This window comes from Branchiostoma floridae, chromosome 17, assembly GCF_000003815.2.
Source record: "Branchiostoma floridae strain S238N-H82 chromosome 17, Bfl_VNyyK, whole genome shotgun sequence".
In the NCBI taxonomy this organism is placed as follows: Eukaryota; Metazoa; Chordata; class Leptocardii; order Amphioxiformes; family Branchiostomatidae; genus Branchiostoma; species Branchiostoma floridae.
The window spans coordinates 6,852,700-6,873,794 of NC_049995.1; the positions used below are offsets into that span (position 1 = coordinate 6,852,700).

The window sequence follows — 21,095 nt, forward strand, 5'->3', positions numbered from 1 at the left end:
CATAAGGATCGTGCAACTCACATAAGGGCTCGTGTGTGTCAACATAGTGAATCGTGCGAATCTCATAAAATTCGTACGATTTCGCATAGTGATTCGGGCGAATTTCATAATATTCGTGCGTTTTCGCATAGTGATTCGTGTGTATCACATAATATTCGTACGAATTTCATAGGGTTCGTGCAAATGCTTAGGCACCCCTGGTTCTGCATTTGGTAATTGAATGCTAGGTCGGAACACTAACAGATAGGTCTCAGAAAGGATGCAAAAAATGCAAGTCTGGAGATTTTCCCTCAACTGGGCTTGGAAATTAATAAATAAATAAAAGAATTAGGGACCCTCAGTGTTTCATCTACATGTATTGTGCACTAAAGAAAGCCTATAGATTATTGAGGATGAGCCTAAGCAAGAAATGCTTGCTAAACAAAAAGTGTACAAAAACTCTAGTTGTGTATTATGTACTGTACACGGTACATACACAACTAAAGTTTTTGTACACTTTTTGTTTTAAATTGTACTGCAACATGTAATCACGCACTTCATCATCTGTTTCCTCAGCCTCCTCCTCATTCTCTTCTTGTGTTCTCTCTGGTAGCAACTCTTCTTCTTCTTCCTCTTCTCTGGGTTCTTCCTGTGCTAGTTCCACATGTTGTTGTTGTTGTTGTTGTTGTAGTGGTACAGCATGCTGATTGGTTACCATGAGAGGGGTTTGTTCATCATCTTCCTCCTGTGGGGGTGCAATATGCAAATATTTTAATTCTTGATCAACAATACTGCAAATTTCTTTAAATTCTTAAACTTAACTTCAGAGATTTCACTAAATTTTGGAGATTGAAAATTTCTACGAATACAAATATTTTATCATGTAAATAGTTGAATCTAAAATAGTCCCCGTCAGGATACAATGGATTATTCCAGGTCCCAGTGTCTAAAGGTCATGACCCTGCTGACCCATTGATACAGCCTGATGACATACATGGTGTCACTGTCTGACAGCTGGAACTGTTAGAGCGCAAAATGCAAACATGTCCACACACTAGACAGGAAACACTTCCGTTATTCCAGGAAGATTCACTGGCCCAAAACTAATCCTTTCCAAATGACTGAGCATTCAAAATTTCCTAACTGTTAGTATGAATGTTGATTTGTAGAATGCCCTAAAAGTTTACATTTTGGAAGACATTTAAAAACAGGTGTTTTTCACTGTAAAACAGATGTTCACACTGTGTTATCTTTGCAAAATAGGACCTTGTTAGGGCCTACAGAAACAGAGTAGGGCTAGAGAAATTGTGCTTCGTTAATATAATGTTGCTATGTAAGTCAAGAGATTAAATTGTAGATTTTAGGCAATGATTAACAACTATAGTTGGGAGCTGTAACGTTATGACCAGTATATAAGTTGTCCCTCCCCTAATTCCTATTTACAGAGGGATTTAGTGTATTTGCCAAAGGTAACAAGTTTTGAGCGTTGAGAGGAAGTGAAGAAAGGGTAGCGCAACTGTATCTGTTCCTCGGTATGTATCGACTACTGTAACAATGGAAATATTTGTGGTGGTTTTATGTTGACTGTTCTTGCAGTGACTTCTTTGACCTGTTGACTTAAAATAAGTGCTAAATTTTTTGTCCTGTCTTTTGCCTCCCTACCCCCTAGTTTTATCCACGGACATAAAACCACCGCGAATTTTCCTCCTACAGCAAAAATGATCCCGCGAATATTTACCCTTTTACCGTACACTGAGCTCTCTCATTACCAACTAAACCATTCCTGGCCTGCAACTGCATAGATCTCCCTAGGGGGGTGGGACTAATGGAGGGGGAAGCCGCCCCCCTAAGGACTAAAGGTTGTCACTGAGGAAGTAACAAACCCTAGCCCACATTTTTCACATAGTTTTGGAGGGTGTAAAAGAATGGACCATTTGGTTTCCTGGGGGTGTGCAGGGTAGCCAGACTTTTTTAAACATAAACATCGAGTTTGTTTTAAAATCCTGACAGAGTACTTTAAACAAAACAGTAGAAAATCCTTTCAACAAAGGAATGCCTGTCAATTACTTTTTCTGGCTTTAATGCACCCCTGGAAACCAAACGGTCCATTCTATTTTTTTTTTCAAACAAGTTTATTTCATTGTTTTGATACCAAAATATACAGATTTTCATACACAGTATACCGAGTATGCATGTATGGTCCCGTTTTTAAATTTTTTTTAGACAAATAAACAACATTGAAAACAATCCATATCAAACAATATTGCAACATATATCTATACAAACAAGTAGAAATAAAACACAAAACACAGTTGAGACGACAATTTTTCTCCGGCCTGAGCTCCCCTACCATGGCAATGGATTCTTCCAGAATCACAGCACTTGGTGGATAAAAAAATTGGCACACTGACTTTTTTATTAAATCCTAATGCAAACAATTTAAATTTATCTTTCGGATAGACTTTGAAGAGACAAATATCTTTCTACTACTTCAAATATACTTCTAAAGCTGTTATGCTTAGTTAATTTGTGACTGAGTGGCAAAATATTGTATGATCGTATTTTAGAGAAGAGTAATACATAGAAGACTTTTTCCGAATTCAGTGTCGGCCCCCCACCCCCTATAATCATTGTACTTGTAACGTACAAAAAAAATGTAAACCATAGTGAAACAGACAAACATGTACAAAAGTCATACAAAAAGTACGAAATATTTGCAACCAAAACATACCTGTGTTGCGAACTGTCTTGACGACATAACTTAAGATAAAATTTACAACTGGCTGTGTGTGTTTTTCTGCTTTCGGAACCTTAAAATTGACCGTTGAGGCAGATGTTCTTTCTAGGCCTTTTGCTTATCTAATATCACTACTAAGTATTGATTGCTGAGTGTGGTGAGAATCATTCTCGCTGACGAAAGTAGGTCATTATTGATGAACAACTCTTCCAAAGTAAACTAACTTGGAAGTGTGGAAAATAACAATTAGTCACCAAAGCAAGAATGACTTTTTGGGGTCATTTTCAGCTCCGATAAGATACAAAATGTATTAAGGTCGTTATAGGTGAGGGGGGAGTTATTGCCTGGAGACTGAGGTCATTACTGATCAATGAAGAGGTCAATATGGGCCAGAGTAAATCGTTAACTTGTTCATTGCCAAGCTACAGGTGAATTCCTAAATTCCATTCTTTTACGCTTACGCAGAGTGTTGCCCTCGGCCTATACAATATACTGTAAATGCATTTAAATTCGCGGGGATTTAAGTTTGCAGGGATTTAATTTCGCAGTATCGGGGAAAAAAACTTTTCGCGGTGGTTTTACTTTCGCGGTAACACTATAGACTGCAGTCGAATACCATAATAGAAAAATAATCGCGGTGGTTTCAACTTCGCGGTGAAGTGGCCACCGCGAAAAACGCGAACACTAATCCACCGCAAACATTTCTGCATTTACTGTACATTGGGGAAACTCTGTGAAACTGGGCTGAGGTTTACCAGCTTTCAGCCAATCAGAGAATTGGATTTACCTAAAGAAAACATTTGGGCCATTCTGATTGGCTGACAGCTGGTAAGAGGCCACGCCTACAGAAGTCAAACTGATTTGAATCCAAGTAAGACTTCTATTTAGCATAGTGTCAAGACCATATTTTGAGGCTGTGTCCAATGGTTCACTTCCCCTTCTGTATTCAATGTTAAGCTATATCTAATCTACCTAATTCTATGTATATCCCAATAAATATTGTAAATGCATTTAAGTTCGCGAGGATTTAATTTCGCGGTAGCGGGAAAAAAGACTTTTCGCGGTGAAGTGGCCACCGGGAAAAAAGCGAACATTAATCCACCGCGAAAGTTTCTGCATTTACAGTAGATGCCTAAAATTCTAGAATCCTTGTCAAATGGCACATTTGTATACAGAATACAAAAATTACTCAAGCAATGAGATAGATTTTGTAAATGATCAGATAGATAGTAGTAGATATACCAAATTTGCCCAGATGATATTCACTATCTTTTGTCAGTCACTGGATGCTATCTAACAGTTGTTACAAAACCTAGCGCATTCCCTGAGCAACTTTTGTATTGTGTATCTTAAATATCTTCTTACCTAGATGTCTAACGTTCAAGCTATTAGTATTAGTAGCATGTTATATTGTTAATCTTTTGATATATTTGATACAGTATATTATAGATTATAAAATTTCATACTATAGAGTGACATGTCTAATAACAGTGACCTCATTTTCTTCTTCAGACTCTGCAGTCATCACGTGACCGTCTTCGTCTGAATGCTTGTTCTGCTGCTTGGCCAGGTACTTGGGGTGTCGTGTTTTCAGCTCCCGCGGATGTGGCGTGTTGTGGCGTACAAACGTCGTCTAGGAGGGGAGGGGACACAGAGGTGTTAAAATCGTGAATTAGGAATACTAGCTGTCTGAGGGTACCTCACTGATGGAAATTTAGAAATTGTGTCAAAAAGCAGTTACTCAACCAACTGGATATGATTTTGGAACTGGAAAATCATATGCAGTTGCTTGAGTAACTGCTTTTTGCATATCCTAGTATTACCTGGATGTCTAACCTTCATCGACGCAAATTTAGAACTTATTTTTCAATACTAGTATTGACTTATGATGAAATATAAGCAACCTTTCATTCATGGATTATTTAAAGACTGTCGTCAATTTCCTGTTGCAAATCTATCAAATATGACAAGACCATAAAATAACGGATAGCATAGTACAGTTGGATGGAGAACTTGGCACACCCCTACATTGTAGTAACAATGGAATGGTCCAAGCACAAATATGATTGACAGACAGTGAGGATTTCCAAATAATATCTACAATGTGGAGAAGCATTCTCCTACTCAGTTGCCTCATCTGTGGCCTATACAATATACCCTGGGGAGGCTCTTTTATTTTAAAGTTTAGGAAGTCAGTTTTCCACTTTAGCTGGCACGGCTTCTAACCAGCTGTCAGCCAATCAGACAATGGCCTAAGTGATTTCTTCAGGCATGAATTCTCTGATTGGCTGATAGCTGGTAATTTGGGGCCACGCCCACAAGTAGAAACCTCAGCCCAGTTTAGCAGAGCTTGAGCCACAGGTAAGGCTTGAGAATGTGGAGAAATGAAAATTTGCAGGATTTCTGTACGAAAAACATGACAATAGTTTCTCTTCTGACAATGACATCAATTTCAAACCTGCTTTGATTTTAATAAGCATGTCATCATACCTTACAACCCCGCCTTTGGTCAAGTTCCAATTGTATAACAAATATGTGAAACAGTCAAGTGGAAACAGATAATATGCTCCAATACCTTGTCAGTGTAAAATAAAATGCGCTGTGTATTTAGATGTAACATTATGATAATAGAATAAAAATCATAGTTAATGTCAGAAGGAACTTTCCACCTGAGTATGACTATGAAAAACTCCTTTTTTCAAGGAAAAAATGTTCAGTTTTTTTTACAACAACCTCATCTAGTATATCACCATTTCAATTCTTCTTGCATGTTAATGATACAAAGTGTACACATTACATAAGTTACTGAAACAACTGAATACAATGAACAGTATGATTGTATTCTGTGCTGTGAGTGACAATGCTTGGAGTCCTTCTAAAGGTGGAATAAACAAGGTTTGTACAGGCACACTAAAGGTGGTGAAAGGAAAAACAAGGCCAAGAAGACAAACTCACACAGAGAGTTGCACCTCCATCTAACTCCATTCACCAGAAATCATGGCAGTGACCAAATGGTGAAAAGGTGCCCTAACAACACTGGGTGGGATTTGAACAATGTCGCATTTGGTAAAAAGTTGGTCAAGAAAGTTGTCTAGAAGACTGGCGAAGTGCAACAGTGTGGCGTAGTCATGGATGGTACTTTTCACACGATTCTCAAGTATGTCAGTGCCACTCAACGTCCACCATTTTGAGAGTTGCGTTACCGTATGAAGTCGACAGAAAAATTGGGCTTTAACCCTTAAACTGCCAGAGTTTCAGCCCTTTAAAATGCTATCAGTGCCAGGGTTGGCCGCTGACCTCCAAAAAGATCCACCGAACAAGGCCAAAGTCCCTAACTTCTGGGGTTCGTGCACTACACGTGCACAAAGCTTCGAAGGAATACGCTATCCCGGATATATCCGGGAGCGGCACACAGGGCATGTATAGGTGTGCCGGATATATCCGGGATTGGCAGTTTACACTACCAAAAATGATTTTTTCTTATTTTGCTTACCCCATGGACAATTCTTATATGAAGAAAAATATTCTTGCAGGAAGAAAATTGAGAATAAATTCAAGCAAAACGAGAAACCACAAAATTTTTTTTTGACATTTAAGCAAAATCTTCTTATTTTTTCTTATAATGCAAGAAAAAAATTCTACAAATTCTTGTTTTTTTCTTAGCAGGTTCAACTCGTAAGAAATACAAGAATTTTTTTTCTTCCTGGAAGATAAATTTTCTGTGAGGAAGCAAAACAAGATAAACAAGAAAGAGCATTTTAAGAAATACAAGAAAACAAATCTCAAATTTTCTCAAAAACTTGACAAGCAAAAATTTGCTTGCCCCATGGACAAGCACATTTTTCTAAGATTTCTTGGGGACAGAATAATTTTCTTCCTAGAAGAAAAATTTTCTGTGAGGAAGCAAAACAAGATAAACAAGAAAAAGCATTTTTGGAAGTGTAAGGGTTAAGTACTCTGCCAACAATACCCCTGGTACACATTCTTGACCAACTTTCTACCAAATTGAGTTGTCCAAGTCCCACCCAGTATTGAGAACACCTCAGCACTGCGCAGTCACTACCGTGATTTCAGTGTGAAGGGTGCTTGACAGAGATGAGTAGCATTCTGTACAGAACAGAAGAGAGAATACGTACGTTTGGGAGGTCTGGGTTTGTAAAACCTACCGTCTGCTGGAGGAGAGAGGGAGAGAGGTACAAACAAAAGGCATTGGAGTTGGAAGTACTGAAACTGCAGTAGGAAAAGGAAGGAGGGCTATCTTTGGTAAAACCACATCTAGAAAATAGCTGTTTCCAAAACCCATCCTTCCATCCTAAGAAAGAAACTAGGTTGTTGGGAAGGATGAAAAATTGCACCCAGTCTGTCTGAAAAATTTGAACTTCATGAAACCAATGAAAATGCTTAAGAAGACAGTTTTAAGAACATGGACTCCGAAAATTGGATGGGTTAGAAAAAAAACTTAAACGCTGGAGACAGCCCAAAACAAATTTTGCTGCCCAAGAAATGGTTTCCAAGAATTGTTGCTTCATAAAATGAGTTGAATTTTCTTTTACAACTTAAAATGACCATTTGTAATAAATATTATCATCAAACCAGGCAGACCTGAGAGGTCTTGAAAGGTGCAAGTTTGTTAGAGACCTAAAGGGTCTTTGAACAGGCTGTCAGAAAGAATAGTAGAAGGAAAACAAATCAAAGTTGTCTCAATAAAAGACTCATACATGTAGTTTTAGCCAATATAGGTCAAGTTTGTTGTCAGCTCAGCTGAAATAAATTGTGCTTGTCTTGTGTGTGTGGAAATTGTGATGATGTTGAATTTATGTGTCAATCTCAAGAGGATCAAGTTCAAATTGTAAGCTTCAACCAATCATGTATTGTATACATAGTGGCTGAACTGTTAGAGAAACATACAATTTATTCATAACTCATATCATAAAGAAGTTTAGAGGGCTGTGGATGTATTGGCTATTTTGTTCACCAGGTTCTTACCATTGCTTATGATAAAAAAATCAACCAAAAATACGAAATCGCTCACCGGTTTGTCTTCTTCGTTTTCTTCCGGCGCGTCGAACAACACCTTTGACGTACGGTCCGGTACCGGCTCGTTCCACGCATCTTCCATACTTCTGCCGTCGGGGAACAAGTTCTCTGCACGCGAGAAAAAAAATCAAACTAGGGTTGAGAAATCAACATCTTCTCAGAGGTCTGTCCACCCCTGTAGGTAAATAGACTCTTCCAGTGTGTGGTGAGGTCATATGTGTGATGACTGACATCTGTGTGAAGCTTTGGCAACTGTGGATACAGTTTCCATGGATACAGTAACCATGGATACAGTAACAGTAGATATCACCATAGTGACATCACTCCTCAACCAAGAGAACATGATGAGACAAACAATATGGCATTATACAAGTGATGTTATCACAAGAAACATGCTGATTTAACATGTCATGAATGATTACCAAATTTAAATACACAATGACAGTGACATTCAAAGCCCAGTGCACATATGAAACAGACATTGGCATATTCTGGGATCTCACCAAGACAGCTGCGTCTAAGAAGCCTTACATAGCAATTTGCATCCCAAATTTGCATCCCATATGGTGTGATTTGGGCAACAGAAAGGTCCCTTATGCTGGTTGAAACACAGTGAATGGGGCTTTCTGTTGTTTTGTAACAAAACGTTTCATTCAATCCCTCTAAATTTAACCATAAAAATGCAGTAAAGTGTTTCTGACAGTTACAAATTCAAAAATTATCAGGGAGAGACTGCCTCAGACTACAATGCTCATGCCTACACTTGCCACATGGCTTTGCTGTGCGAAGATGCCCGCTACACTTTTAAAAATTCCTGGTGAGAACCCTGCAATGTTTCTTACTTGTAGACATGCATTGCTTGATACTGAATAGCAGCTTCACAATAATAAACAACAATGAAAGTAAGCTCATACATGATCATAACAAAACACACAGTGCTGTTAGAAGGCTCTTAACAGTTAACATTTAAACATGCACTGGTGTCGGTATGCATTGTTCTTTCTCCAATATTTCATGCACATGCAGATGAAGTATTATCTGTGAACATGCAAGATGAGATGATGAAGTTATATCAGTAATATGTAGTAATTTTTCAGTAATGTTGTGCACAGTGATGTTTTGAGGTGTTAGTAATGATGGCTATAATTTGATGTCCCCTACTAGGGTCAGGGAGGGATAGGAGGAAGGTAGCAGATTATTGGCACATAGTACATAACACGGAAGAATGTGACTCTACCGAACGATGAGCTACTTTCTGTACAGGGTGTGAGGGGGAGCCTACAATGAATGATGACTTTGCTAATCTACTTTGGTGGATTGGGGGCTTCCAAACAGCATTTCCAGCATTGCACCCGCAGAACGATACAAAATCAACATTTGAAAGTTTCAGACGGAAGCACAACAAAATTTTGGAGAAAAATTGCTAAGAAGTCACACAGCAAACTGGTTATCTCAACAATAAAAAACATATTTTACTTCCATTTTGTAAAAAATATGCCATTCACAGCAAGTCAAAGCTAGAATTAACAGCAAACCAAACCAACAACTTGAATACAAACCTTTTCCTGTAAGAAAAAGACAATCACAAGGAAAGCAAAGCCAAGGAGCCCACCACTACGAAACCAACAAGAGCATGAACGTATCCTCAGAAGGGTGCAATGCTGGAAAGTGGTACCCACAGTTTGGACCCTGTTGTACATGTATAGACTAAGTAGTTTCTACCTTCCTCCGGGAGATACCCTCCATACTGAAACTGGGCATGAGGATCCTCTGCCCACCCCATGTCTTGGAACATTATCATGCCTGCAACGGTACAGGGTTAGCGCCATGCAACTTGGGTACCACCGGGAGGGGGGCAAGATGCAAACATGCAAACATGTCAACTTGGTCTGGGAAGAGTTTCTCCAGGCTGGTAAGTCACCAGGTAACAGTTGAGTTAACACTTTGTACGCAACCAGGTGTTTTATTCAAGCTGATGTTTCGATGACTGTCTGTCACCTCCTAAGGGTTCTGTTTTTTTCACACTGCAGTTCAGTTCACTGCAGATAGGTGTCGCTTCCAACAGATGAGACACATATACAAAGATAGGTGTCTCAGTGTTCTAATGCGGTAAACCTTATCAATATAGTAATAATGTGGTTTTACTGCATTTTTAAACATACGTAAACTGCATTGTATCTATGTTGTTAAAACTTTTCTTATGTTTGGGACCACAATTGTTAGCATCGACACCTAGCTGCATTGTTTATAAAGACAAGTCAGTGATGTGCTAAAGAAGGTGACAGACAATCATCGAAAGATTGGTTATGATAAAAAACTTGGCTGTGTACAGAGTGCTTTGTTGTTCAATGTCAAAGGGGTACACTTCAAGCATATCGTTTTCAACCTCTGAGACAGTCAGAAATAATTGTCACATTGGAAATAAATGTGTGATGGATAAGAGTTATAACAAGATATGTGACTTTTGCGAACAGTTTCCTCAACTTGTTGGTAAATTGCTGGATAACAAAGTGTGAAGTAGAACCAGTTAGTAAATGTATTTTCCCGATCGGCCGAGGAAAGTGAAAGACGATCACTGGAATGTCGGCAAGTGACGATGTACTGGTGTGTGTGAATAACCGATAAATATGACTGTTTAGTGTAAAATCATTGTCTATTACCTAATACTATCACAAATGTAATGTTATAATACGTAAGGACATTACAACACCCCAAACAAAAAATATAACACAGTATACGTTCCTATCTGTATTAAGAGAAGTTGTACTGAAGTTTGAATTTCTACAAATTTTAAAGTATTATTATCTTTTATCCCCAAACTTGCAAGAACTTGCAATAAATGTTTGAGTTCAACATCCAAGTTTTGAAAGCAAGTGGAATTTGGTGTGCTCAAATGGAATGACTGTGATACATGTTTTTACATGTATGAGAATGATCTGACCATAGCTAAATTGTGTTGCAATATCAATACTGTTAACTACATGTATATGTGCTGTAGTGTGAATGAATACATGGAGAAATGCAACAGGAGAATAAAAAAAGCTAAATAAAAGTGGAAACTTAAAGTGATTGACACGAAGACAGAGGCAAGAAACAGCACATGCACACATGGACAATCTGTACATTCACGTAGGCCACCATCCTTTACATAAATCACAGATCATTGATGAATGACCATGTATTTTCCCTATACCTTAGGCCTGCACCAAGGGTCAGTATAATTATGAGCTACCACACTTTGACAACAAAGTATGAGTAACGGTTACCTACCTTTCTACAGGGTTAAGCATACCTGACTCAAACAGAGGATTGTTCAGCAATATGTTGCACTCGTTTTCAAAGTTTTTAGACATTTTAGTGATGCCTAAATTAAGGAAGGGGGCATTTTTTTAAATCGATTCGATTGATTGCTTGCTTATTCCTGCAGTCTTCCTCAAAACACTTCAACATTTCATTGAAGCGTCGGTTTCAAAGGTGATCACTTATAGGGTATCTCAGGATACTGCATGGAAACTGTGAGTCAGGTATACTTCAAAACCCCTGTGTGACTCCCATCATCTCAGGTTAGTGGTGTGAGACTACATTAATAGCTACAGTTTCCCCTAAAGCATCCTCAACACTGACAAAAACAGACAAGAACGTTCATAGTCACAAGTAAATGTACAGCCAAAAGTATCCCAGGAAGACACTAAAGAACTGATAAAATCTGGTCTATGTAAGAGTTCGAGAGAAGCTTTCGGGGAAAAAGCGTTGCCCGTGGTACGTACCTGACTTGTAGCCCGTGTCGTCCGTGTGGCTGGACCAGCGTAGTTTCCGTATTCGCTCCTCGATTGGCAGATTATCTAAACACAACACACGTGCCAACTCACACTCAGAGATGTTCACAACAGTGGGGGGGAGGGGGGCTCCAAATACTGGGTTTATATGCACTTTTATGCACCAGACTCTAGAGCTGTGCACCTAATTTTGGAGCACATGTGCACCTACATTTTTGCGCAAGGTTATGTACTGGTCAACTAAATACAACATATTGTTAAAATTTAAAAATTACTAAATCATCTGTTCTCAGTTGTATTACATTGTACTTCTTAGAATATTTGAATTTAGCTAGAGAATTTCAGATTCAAGCTATAAAGAGAGGCAGCAAGTTTTACAATTACCGGTAGGTTTTGCTGAAATTCGACATGTACTTCATGTTACGTTGTTGACCTAAACTTTTTTCTACGCACCTAAAATTTGAGATTTGCTACACCAGTACACCATTTCCAGAAATAAATTTCAAGCCTTGGGGAAAAAGGAAAAGGCTTCCGTGTTTGTGGGCTGACATTTCAACTTCCCTGCTTTGGGTGCGACTCTGACGTAAATGAAATTCTTGATAAACATTAGTCTGGGCAGTGGTTTGCTTTTCTTGGAAAATTCAGATTGTTAATGGAAAAGTTCTAACTCTTGCCTTTGTTACAAGCAAGCTAAATGTTGTGCTTTTAAAATCCTTTTTAGACTAATGGCTGCATATGTGGATTAAAAAGCACCTAACTGTAATAGTTTCGAGGGAGACAGAGAAATAACTGCACAACAGGTGGCCACTTTCACATAGTTAGGCAGAACAAAAAAAATAAACTCAATGTAGAAGGTTATGAATAGAAAATATTTAGGAATACACAAACAAGACAATCTGAGTTCAATGCTGAATAGAAAATTGAAAAAAATAAACACTTATGAACATTGCTTCTCAATAAACAGTACATCCTTAAAAAAGGTGCTATAAGTATAAGTCAAAATATAATCATAAATTTTTTTTTTACTTCTAAAAAAAAAATTACAACAACTACATGATGCGTTGGTAAAAACTGATGGATGCGTTGAAGCATTTTCTCTTTTTTCAACACAAATCAATAGATGTTAAAAAAAGACAGGTAGAAATGCTGAACAAAAGTCTTCAATTTTCTCAGGCAAACTCACATTTGCAATCATTAAAACCTTTTTTATCATTAATTGTTCAAGAACTGACATTCTGAAGTGTTGTTCTCCATCAGTTACCGTGACAACAGCTGGTTACTAGGTAACGCTAAACCAACCTTTCTTGTTGAGAAGTCTATGGCGCTGGACTATTCTCAGCTCTTCGATAAGTTTGCGGGACAATGACGTCTGTTGTTTTTCTGGGGTGCGTGTGTGTGGGTGGGGAGGGGGGTGGTACACAGTGTACAACACAGGGGACACAGAAGAGAACAGAACAGTTGTGAAGAATCAAGGCAAAAGAAAAGAACATAGAAAAGCAGGGTATGAGGATTCTGTACAATTTGTCAAAGAATGTATTGTTACTTGTACATACATTGTAGTATGTCCAGTACGACTTGAATTTTTATGCTTCGTTGTTCGTGCATTAAATCAAGTCTGTACTGACATTTTTTTTAGCTTAGGTAAAGTTTGTGGCCAAAAAAGTATAATTTTGACTTTGACATTCAGGGTAAAGCGTTGGGTCAAAGTAAAAAAATAACTTCTTCCATGCAAATTTTACAAACACGAAAAATGTCAATACACAAATTCTACAGGCTTGAACGTACGCAAACGTGTGAACAGGCCTTTAAGTTGGAGAAAAACATTACTTTGGGCTTTTCTGGTTTTTTTTAGGAAACATTCAACAATGGTTTTCAAGCAATCTTTTTTTTTCTTCGAAAAGCATTCTAGATGACAGAAGCTAAATATTCCAAAATGAAATATTCCAAAGTGACACTGTGCCAAGTATGACACAACTCTGTATACAATCCTCATAAACCCTTAAAAGCAGAGCAAATCAAAGTAAGCATTACAGCAACAAAAAGGAGAGCAAACTTTAAAAGCAGTACGCAAAAATTCTGTATGGAAACAGATGGGACACAGTGAAGAAATGTATCTCGTGACAAAATATATGGTGCATTGTTTTGTGTTATAATGCATTTTGTCAATGGGCCAAGCTTGAAGGAAAACTGCATTGTGTAATCTCATAGAGATATTTATCAATGACAGGTAGTTCCGCACTTAATCTATGGTTGGATTGCAAACCATTTCCACTGAAGGCCCTAAGCGATCACTCAGAGTAACCAAAGATTTGAGACATCGCTCAACGAACTTCATAGACAACGAACAAATTTGTGCATGGTTTTCTGCATGTTTAGCGGTAACGGCAAGGCATTACAAAAGATAGATACCAAAAATCTTGAAATCAATTAATCGTTACAAAAATATAACATCTGGTTGCTGTACGGTCGCTAAGTGATCGCTGTCTAGTGGAAAGGGGGCCTTACTGGTCATAAGACCAAAGTAACTCCACATCAAGTCCATTGTACTGGGAGTATATGGCCTTTACAAGTTCAGAATAAGTATTCTAGCCAAAAATAAGCGAAGGCCCCCCTCCCCCTCCCGACACAAAAACTCACCCATACTTGCGGAGGGACCTTGCTGCGGAAGAAGGAAACACGTCAGGACTTTGTCGCCCGTCTTCTCGTCGTCTTCCGCCTGGAACTTGACCATGGGCTGAGACTGGTTCTCCGACAGCCAAACCGCCTTCAGGTTCAGCGCTGTGATGGAGAAGGGGAGGTTCTCTAACCTGAGGGGGGGGGAGAGAAGTTGATATAAAATACATGTAAGGGGAGGGTCTCTAACCAGAGGGGAGGTATACACATAGATGTATTGAGACAAAGGGGAGGTTCTCTAACCTGAGGGGGTAAGGAGAAAAGTTGATTAAAAATACATGTAAGGGGGGGGGTTCTCTAAGCTGAGGGGGTTGGGAGAAAAGTTGATTAAAAATACATGTAAGGGGGGGTTCTCTAACCTGAGGGGCTGGGGAGAAAAGTTGATTAAAAATACATGTAAAGGGGAGGTTCTCTAACCTGAGGGGGGAGCAGTTGATTTAAAATACATGTAAGGGGAGGTTCTCTAACCTGAGGGGTTAACCTGAGGGCAGGGAAGTTGATTGAAAAACATGTAAGGGGAGGTTCTGTAACCTAAGGGGAGGGGGGCAAAGATGCTTTGAAAAGAGAAGGGGAGGTTAACCTCAGGGGGAGAGAGAAGTTGATTTAAAATACATGTAAGGGGAGGTTCTCTAACCTGAGGGGAGGGGTAAAAAGATGCTTTGAAAATAGAAGGGGAGGTTCTCTAACCTGAAGGGGGGACAATGAAACAAGGGGAGATTCGCTAAGTGGAAAGAAGGGGAACAAGATGCTTTGAGACAAGAAGGGAAAGTTCTCTAATTGTGGGAGGGGTAAAACAAGTTGGTTTTAAACAAGAAGGGGAGGTTCTCTAACATGTAGGAAAGGGGAAGGATTCAAAGAAGGGGAGGTTCTCTAACCCAAGGTGGGGGGGGGGGGAGAACATGGTATGAAACATGTGGGGCAGATTCTCTAAATAAGGGGGGAGGGAAAAGGCCTGACTAAATGTTGAAGTTGAAGAGTGTAACAGATCACATTAACCCTGTAAAGCCTAAGGAAGACTCAGTGTTTAACCTGTTGCCAGCCACATCCATGACATGAAGCTCCTTCAGGTTGCCCAGCTCGTTGGGAAGTCTGGTCAGTCTGTTGTCTCTGAGGGACAGCACACCCAGCTTTACACAGCCTCCGATCTGTACACAATAAATAAACAAACAAACAAACAATGTAGGGTCGTCACACATCATGCAATTTGTACATAACAAAAAATAAACAATGTAGGGTCATCACACACCCTCTGATCTGTACATAACACACAAACAAATAATTAATGTTGAATAAAAAAATAAATAAATCACACTCAGCTTTGCATATCCAATGACTAATGTTACAAAAACTAATGTTACAACAAAGAAACAGATACGTGCTGGATATCTGGAAAACTCAATACACAAGGTTTGACTCTTGAGGCCTATGTCACAAGCTTCCTCATGCGCGGGGCATTGGCTTTATGTCACCATCTGAAGTGACGAATGCAATCCCTTACAACAAATATGAGATGGGGCCAACACTAAGATAAAACTTTAGCCCATAGATCCACGAGATTCGATCTATATAGTTAAATACCAGGGTTGTGCTACCACTTGTGCCACCGAGACAAATGCTGCCTAAAATATAACCTTCTGGCAACAGTGTCATTCGTCCGTCAGTCACAATGAACATGTTACCAATGTCATCCATCTCTCAGCTTGTCACATAACAAAGTCAAAGACCCCATAGCCCTGAGAGAGACGAGTGTTTATTCCTGACCTCATCAGGCACGTTGAGCAGCCTGTTCCTGTCCACGTTGAAGTTGATCATCTCCTTGAGGTTGCCGATGGTTGGTGGGATCTCCTGTAGCAGGTTCTCTGTCAGGATCAGCTCCCGGATCCTCTCACAGCTGCCGATGTCTGGCGTTAACACCAGGATCCGGTTCTGATCCACCTTCAGCATGGCAAGCTGCTTCAACTTACCTACAACACAGGGAGACAAAAGTTTAGAAACTTTTCTTTCAGATCTGTAACTAAAACGTCACTCCTTCCCAAGCATCAGCACAAGGATCTGGTTCAGCATCGCAAGCTGCTTCAACTTACCTACAACACAGCGGAGACAAAAGTTTAGAAACTTCTCTTTCAGATCTGCAACTAAAACGCCCCTGCACTTCATGAAGAAAGCTGCTAGAGGGCCAAAATTCATGTCACTTCTTCCCAACAAGCATCAGCACCAGGATCTGGTTCTGATCCTCTTTCTGCATCGCCAGCTGCTTCAACTTTGCTACAACATTGGGAAGACTGATTGTTAGAAAATGTTTTCTTCCAAATCTGTAACTAAAATGCGCCTGCAATTCATAAAGAAAGCTGATAGAGGGCCAAATTTCTCAAGCATCAGCATCAGGATCTGGTTCTGATCCACCTTTAGCATCACCAGCTGCTTCAACTTACCTACAACATTGGGAAGACTGATGGTTAGAAAATGTTTTCTTCCAAATCTGTAACTACAACGCCCCTGCAGTTCATAAAGACAGCTGATAGAGGGCCAAAATTCATGTCATTTCTTCCCAAGCATTAGCACCAGGATCTGGTTCTGATCCACCTTCAGTATTGTCCAATGCTTCAACTTACCTACAACACAGGGGAGACAGATGTAAATACTTTCATCAGGTTGGTAGATCAATTGAACAAAGCCTTCTTCGTTACACAACCTTCCTTCAATTCTTCCGTAAACGTTTCGACGACCATTGTACTGATGAAGGCGACAGATGGTTGTTAAAAGTTAAACGTTTACTGAAGAATTCAAGGAAGACTTCAATTCAGCGAAGACTGTTGGAAAATGTCTTCTTTCAAATCTGTAACTAAAAAATGCACCTGCAGTTCATAAAGAAAGCTGCTGTAGGGCCAAAATTAATGTCACTTCTTTCCACTGGCTGTCTACCATAGAACATTAAGAAATCAAACCTGGAAGTTCTACTGCAATCCCAAGACAGACATCATTGGTTGGGCAACACAAATAGCTTCTTACAGGAAAATATACTTTGGACACACACCAAAACAATCACACAAACCAAAAACAGTGCCTCCTTGAAACAACAACCCTTTGAATGTGCAATAGCAATGGCAAGATGAAAGATTTTATACAATTGTTGATAATGACTATTACCATTCACCAATGCCATCTTGCAGGGTTCGAAATACACATACTTAACTTGCAATTTGCACATAATTTTTGAGATTTGCATGTAAAATTATTCTAAAATGCAATCTTGCATGTTGAAAATACCTGGCCTATTGGAAAAATACTGAGGAATTAGACCCCCTACTCTTAGACAAAAAGACAAATGGATGTGTGTCTTTATCCTTCCTTGTTTTTGCCAGTAACTTTCTCCGGCAGCTTTACTAGATGTAATAAAAATTCATCGATTCAAGCTAGCGATACTCGTCGCCATCGCTGCCTAGTTGTATTTTGCATGTAAATTTTTCAAATTGCATGTAAAATTTTTGCCAACTTGCAATTTTGCATGTAGCAAAAAAAAAGTATTTCGATCCCTGTCTTGCTTATTGAATTGGTACTGCAAGGAGGTGCTTTTCATAGAGATGTACAATGAATTTTACTTTCAGTAATCTGAGTTCTCGACAGGTGGGAAAAGCGGGTTTCTCCTACATTTTGAATTTGTGGTTGAAACAATTCCATGTCGTAATTCATTGAAAACACATTTGTGGTGTCAAGGAGTCACAGTGAAGAGGACATCACGAAAATAAAACCACCAAAAAGACTATGAAACAAACCAACAAGGGGACAAAACATCTAGTGATTCTGTTGTCGCATTTTGTGGTCACGTGCTAAATATCGAGACACTCTATAGGTCTTCTTAAGTTATTGTGTTCACAAACACACACACACACACAAAACTCCTACTGAAAACATAACCTCCATTTTTTAAGAAGGTAACAATAAAAGACTCACCAATGGTGTCAGGTAAGGCCTCCAGACAGTTCTGTGACAGGTGCAGATCAGTCAGGCTAACGAGGCCCCCTATCTCATCTGGAAGGAACTCCAGCTTGTTCTCAGACACATCCAGACAGCTCAGCTTCTTCAAGTGCCCAATTTCCTAGAAGTCAAAAATAGACATTAACATCTTATCTTCTAAAAAACATGTCAACGTGATAAAAGAATTATCAAACATCATTCAAACTGTATCTAAGTACAACAATTTTAGATTGAAATTCTAGTTCTATATTCTGTTTTTTATACCTATTAAAGCTTGATAAACATAACCCTGATGGAATAGCAACATCAATAGAACTATAGGACTTACTGCTGAGCTGAATTTGAGTGACAATACGGACAGAAGGTACCATAAATGCATTTAGATTTGTGGTGATTTATTTTGCGTTATGGAGAAAATGGAACTTTAAGTTTGTGATACAGCTAGAGATATGTACTGCTGTGGTAATGGTAACATTAGCAACTTTACAGCAAGTTGAAAACAACCTACTAGTGACTAGGCAAGGCTGCAACCCCTCATAATACTGTACAATGTATAGTACAATGCAGTGTTGTAGCCAGCCTGAAATCATTTTCCATCCCCTCAATTACAAATCCCCTCTAGCATTGAAGGTGAAAAATTACACAAGGGAGACAGCTTCATGATATCTTTACATATCAATTTTTGTCCGTCATAGAGGATGGAATGGGGAAATTCTTTTTCTGTCCCAAACTGCAAAATTTTTGATGGAAGGACGGGTGCTGGCTTTAACCTTGGTAAAATGTATGTAGGTGTAGCGCTTAGACAACGTTACGTGGGCAGAGATAACGTTACGTGGGCAGATGACAAGAAAATGCGGCGTTTTTGGTTTTGCGCAAACATAAAAACACAGATAACGTAATAACATTTACGGTATAATTTATTCCCATTCACAACAAAGCCTCGTAAAAACGTCAGAGGTCGCCGTCGCGTAGGCTTACCGGAGGGAGTTCTTTGATCTCGTTTCCATCTAACCAGAGCTCTTTGAGGTTTGGTAATGCTCCGAGGGTCTCCGGCTAGAGTAAATGGGATAAAAACATCACGGCATTACAGATGGTATAGTGGTAAAACAGCTTCATACAGTCTATTTTTTCTTCTTCTCAACATCTAAGAGTAAGTAATACCTTCATAGTCACTGAAGGCATTTAGTGCATAGTGTATAAAATCTACTAAGTCTGACTCTGTAGAAATTTTATCTACTTGGTACATCAAAGCCACAGCTTCATAGAGTCTATTATTTTTCTTCTCAACATCTAAGAGTAAGTAATACCTTCTTAGTCATTGCAGGCATATAGTGCATAGTAGTGTATACGTAGACATTTTATTTAGTTAGTACATCAAAGCCAGTGTGTAGGTGTTCGGGTACTTACCAAGTCTTCAAGTTCATTGGCACCGAGATCCAACTGTTCCAACTTCACAAGGAATGACAGAGACCTGCAAAAACAAAAACATGTTTATTCTTCATGTTTTTTTTTAATATTGCATACCTGGTAACTTTCCTTATGGCATAACACAGCAGGTTTGTACAGAACAACTTACAAGCTGCATTCCATAACACAGCAGGTTTGTACTGAACAGTACAAGCTGCACATCCCAAAGAATTTATTTGATCTACTGATAGAGAAGGACCTCTACTCATTTTGATAAGTGTGGTGGGTTCTTCTACATGTTTGAGGTGTGGCTCTGCTTAAACATAGGACCTCCATTTAACATACCAGCCAAACTTTACCTGCTAATTTCTTCAGTTACAAATAAACTTTCATGAGGGCCATGCGACAATTTCGTAGCAGGGGAAACCAAAAACAAAACCTCTACCACGGAGGTAACACTCCCAAAATGGTGGAAAACCCAGTAGGCTGTTGAGACACATAAAAGAACATGGCTGTCTGTGGTTACAAAAGAAACATCGCTCTCTGCCACAGAAATAATAGTTTCAAAACCCTTTGTGCTCTGTTAGCAACATCAGAGCAATTCTTGTAACAACAGGGGGGCAATTAAATCAGACTACAAACACTCACACTCACTCATTATTTAGCTTAGCTAACAGTTATACTATGAAAATAAAATGGTATCAAATTGCTTAAGGGATCCCCCGAGATTCAGAAAACATAACAGACGTCATGTGGTGAAAATAATATAAAGCTTTAGCAAAGCAACAATAATTTAGGTTCAACAAATGCGTTGCCTGCAATTCCTTTCCAATTTACCACCCTTTTAACCAAATCCTACCTGTACAAGCTAATATAAATCTTGAAATATTCACCTATCTCATCAGACTCAATTCTCCATTGGAAGCTGATAACAAACCAAAAACACCTGCTGGTATTTCCATCGCATTGCTATTTACTGTACCACCTGAGAACCCTTGGAATTCACAGTGCTACAAACTTTAAGAATTTTTTAAAGGAAAATTGCATGGGGACACGAGTGTAGTGAAAAATGACATGGCAACATGAGGGAGTGTAGCGACTTAGCAGGGGATGGATCATATTCCCAATCTACAGTGTCTAGTTTGAAAGGAATCTAAGTAAGAGTTATGTATTCAGACTGAGGCAAAACAAGGACACATACAAGCTAATAGCGATCTTGACTTCGTCTTCCCAATACCTACCCACATAGCAATTGCAAATATCACCGTATATACTATCAAGTCAGAGGTTCTTTTGTTATGCTGACTAAAAAAAATCCAGACACACAAAAACACACACACACAAAGACATGCAGAAAGCTTTGTTTGAGAAACACAGACACACCCATAATATTTTTTTATCATATTTTCATGAAGATAATTACAATCATTCACAGTTGAAGACTGTGGCCACATGTGACCTGGTAGCATCCCTCTGGTCAATCTGAATCTTATGCTTGTCAGAGAAAAAAT

The 21,095-nt window shown here is 39.0% G+C and overlaps 1 protein-coding gene across 48 annotated transcripts in view; it reads right to left on the bottom strand.

The window, feature by feature from the left end:
• LOC118404738 (protein scribble homolog) overlaps positions 1–21,095 on the bottom strand; it is a 103,845-nt gene that overhangs the window by 45,666 nt on the left and 37,084 nt on the right. For 25 of the 48 annotated variants that reach the window (XM_035804012.1, XM_035804032.1, XM_035804063.1 and 22 more), the window contains exons 6-18: positions 19,585–19,648; positions 19,156–19,230; positions 18,154–18,298; positions 15,964–16,166; positions 15,232–15,347; positions 14,167–14,336; positions 12,829–12,909; positions 11,521–11,595; positions 9,476–9,556; positions 7,749–7,861; positions 6,853–6,888; positions 4,212–4,349; positions 536–724 (exon numbers count right to left, since the gene is read on the bottom strand). In XM_035804012.1, coding sequence (XP_035659905.1) covers positions 536–724; positions 4,212–4,349; positions 6,853–6,888; positions 7,749–7,861; positions 9,476–9,556; positions 11,521–11,595; positions 12,829–12,909; positions 14,167–14,336; positions 15,232–15,347; positions 15,964–16,166; positions 18,154–18,298; positions 19,156–19,230; positions 19,585–19,648 — 1,486 coding nt within the window. The remainder of the gene's footprint in view (positions 1–535; positions 725–4,211; positions 4,350–6,852; positions 6,889–7,748; positions 7,862–9,475; positions 9,557–11,520; positions 11,596–12,828; positions 12,910–14,166; positions 14,337–15,231; positions 15,348–15,963; positions 16,167–18,153; positions 18,299–19,155; positions 19,231–19,584; positions 19,649–21,095) is intronic. The other 23 variants (XM_035804015.1, XM_035804020.1, XM_035804013.1 and 20 more) reach the window with 23 other exon arrangements.